The sequence below is a fragment of the Rhagoletis zephyria genome, unplaced genomic scaffold (assembly GCF_001687245.7).
Source record: "Rhagoletis zephyria isolate East Lansing unplaced genomic scaffold, Rhagoletis_zephyria_1.1 Rzeph_scaffold_46490, whole genome shotgun sequence".
NCBI classification, from domain to species: Eukaryota; Metazoa; Arthropoda; class Insecta; order Diptera; family Tephritidae; genus Rhagoletis; species Rhagoletis zephyria.
In genome coordinates this window covers 1-2307 of record NW_016203545.1, presented here as the reverse complement: position 1 = coordinate 2307, position 2307 = coordinate 1, and the positions used below count along the sequence as shown (strand labels likewise).

General features: G+C 38.7%; 1 protein-coding gene across 1 annotated transcript; it reads left to right on the top strand.

Annotated features, from left to right (window-relative positions):
• Positions 1–1079: 1079 nt before the first annotated feature.
• LOC108355516 (uncharacterized) lies at positions 1080–2009 on the top strand (the record flags this gene model as incomplete). The annotated part of the gene is made up of 1 exon (XM_017606676.1): positions 1080–2009. A coding segment is annotated over exon 1 (930 nt), but the record flags the coding sequence as incomplete, so codon positions are not given.
• Between the last annotated feature and the right edge of the window lie 298 nt (positions 2010–2307).

Genomic DNA, 2307 nt, shown 5'->3' with positions numbered 1-2307 from the left:
GGATTGCAGAAATCGAAAGAGCATGTCCAACTTAGTAAATCTGCATCAAAATCCCAAAATCGTGATTTTGCACATTCGTCATCCGTTTTCTGAGACGACGTTATGCCGAGCACACATTTAGTACATTCAAGGCTTTTCTTCGCGAAAATCGAATGAAAATGCTGCCAGAAAACTTCAAAATGCATCTTGTGGTTTAATGTTACTACAACTATACAGATTAAAGCTTTATGGGTTAGAAACTAGAAAGGATAAAATAGTCAAAGATTCTAAGTACAAATGTTCTAGTTCATAGTTTTTCTCTTTTTACATGTAATATAAACATTTTTAAAATAAATGTATTTTTTGATTGTTATTCGTATTTTCTGCCTTTTTTTAGTGCCTTATTTTGCTTTTTTTTGCAATACCTAGTGCCTTTTCCTGCCTTTTTCGCTATTTTGTTTTGCCTTTTTTTGCCTTTTTTGCAACACCTAGTGCCTTTTCCTGCCTTTTTCGCTATTTTATTTTGCCTTTTCCAGCCTATTTCGTTATTTTATTTTGCCTTTTTTTATAGGTTTTTAGGTCCTAAAAATCCGTTCCCTGCTAATGACACGCAATATTTATTTACTCTCTATTGTGCTCATTTCACACGTTGACTAATAACACTCAATAGAGATTTACTCCCTTTTTGTGCTCATTTCATACGTTGACACACTGCACATGTACATATGTGTATACATATCTACATCTATTGTTTATGCTACCGTTAAATCGGGTGATTTTACTGCACAGGCCCAATCGTTATTTTATGATGTACACACATGCGTAAATATTTATGTATAATGATTGCAATAAGTTGAAAACTAGTTTTAAGCAGAAGCAATAATAATGACGAAATATTAATTCCATCTGCGATCTTGAAGCTTAAGGGCATAGGCGCTAATAAACTGGCTTATTTTGTACTAGCTTTCGATCATTTCGTTGTCTTTTTATTGTAATGCCACTGGTCGGTAAAAAGGCTTGCCGTCTACGAAACCATTTGGTGGCCCCGACGTGATTTTGGAATCACAGATTTTGCGTATTAACAAACAAAGTATTGCCCCATGGCGCCGTCCAAAAGAGCAGAAGTCGAATCCAGGAAAAATAAGCACGATTCTCTCATACAGCAGATAACAACGATTAATAACGCCCTTAACATTGAAGCACTCCAGGAGCTCGACGAAGCAGCAGTTGAAGTCCGAATAGAGCAAGTGGATCGACTGGAAAAAAGATTTGATGGTATTCAAGCGCATTTGGAGGATGAGGACGAACTTGAAGACGTAGTGACGATGTTTTCTAGCCATTACATCGAAGCGAAGACGAAGTTGACGCGCCAGCTGTATATTTGCCGTGGCGCAGAATCTCATCGCTCGATCATGCGGTCAACTTCGGACGAATGGCCATCGATTATCGTCGCACCGCCAAAACAAAGGGTACCAGTTCTACATATTCCAAAATTCAGCGGTAATTATACCGAATGTCCTGACTTTTTTTCAATATTCAGTACTGTGGTGAAGCAAGATGTGGATTTGACGATTGAAAAATTTCAGCATCTTCGCTCCAGCCTGTGTGACGCTGCGTTGGATACAATACGTTCTTTCGAAATTTCAGAACAAAACTACGATGAAGCTATTGACTTATTGAAATCTCGGTTTGATAACACACGCTTAAATTTTCAGGCACATATAAGAGACATCGTACAACTTAAAAGAGTAGAAGGTGATTCCGTGGCGAAGTTTAGCGAACTAAGCGACAACGTAAACGCCCATTTGCGCGCGCTACAAACTATGGGTACGAAAGAGCAGATTGCTGATTGTATGTTAATTCAGCTAGTATCGCAAAAATTGGACGTTGCATCTCGCACGAAATGGGAGGAAGAATCGACTGTGAATGAAATATCAACTTGGAATTTGATTCCGAAATTTTTAGAAAATCGTTGCCAACGTCTGGAAAATATCGAAAACGCGTTTAAACTAAGGTTATTAGTCAAGCAGGTAGGAAATAAGTCATACTTAAATAACAACTGCAAAGTTTCGCTAGCCACGTCGCAAACGGTTGCGTATTGTGGAACTCCAGTCAGCATGCAATCGCTCAATTCAAAACCTTTACTAGCCTTTCGCCTTCTATGCGATATACAGAGGCGAAGAGACAACAACTTTGTCTGAATTGCCTAAGAGGAGGTCATTCTCTANTAACAACTGCAAAGTTTCGCTAGCCACGTCGCAAACGGTTGCGTATTGTGGAACTCCAGTCAGCATGCAATCGCTCAATTCAAAACCTTTACTAGCCTTT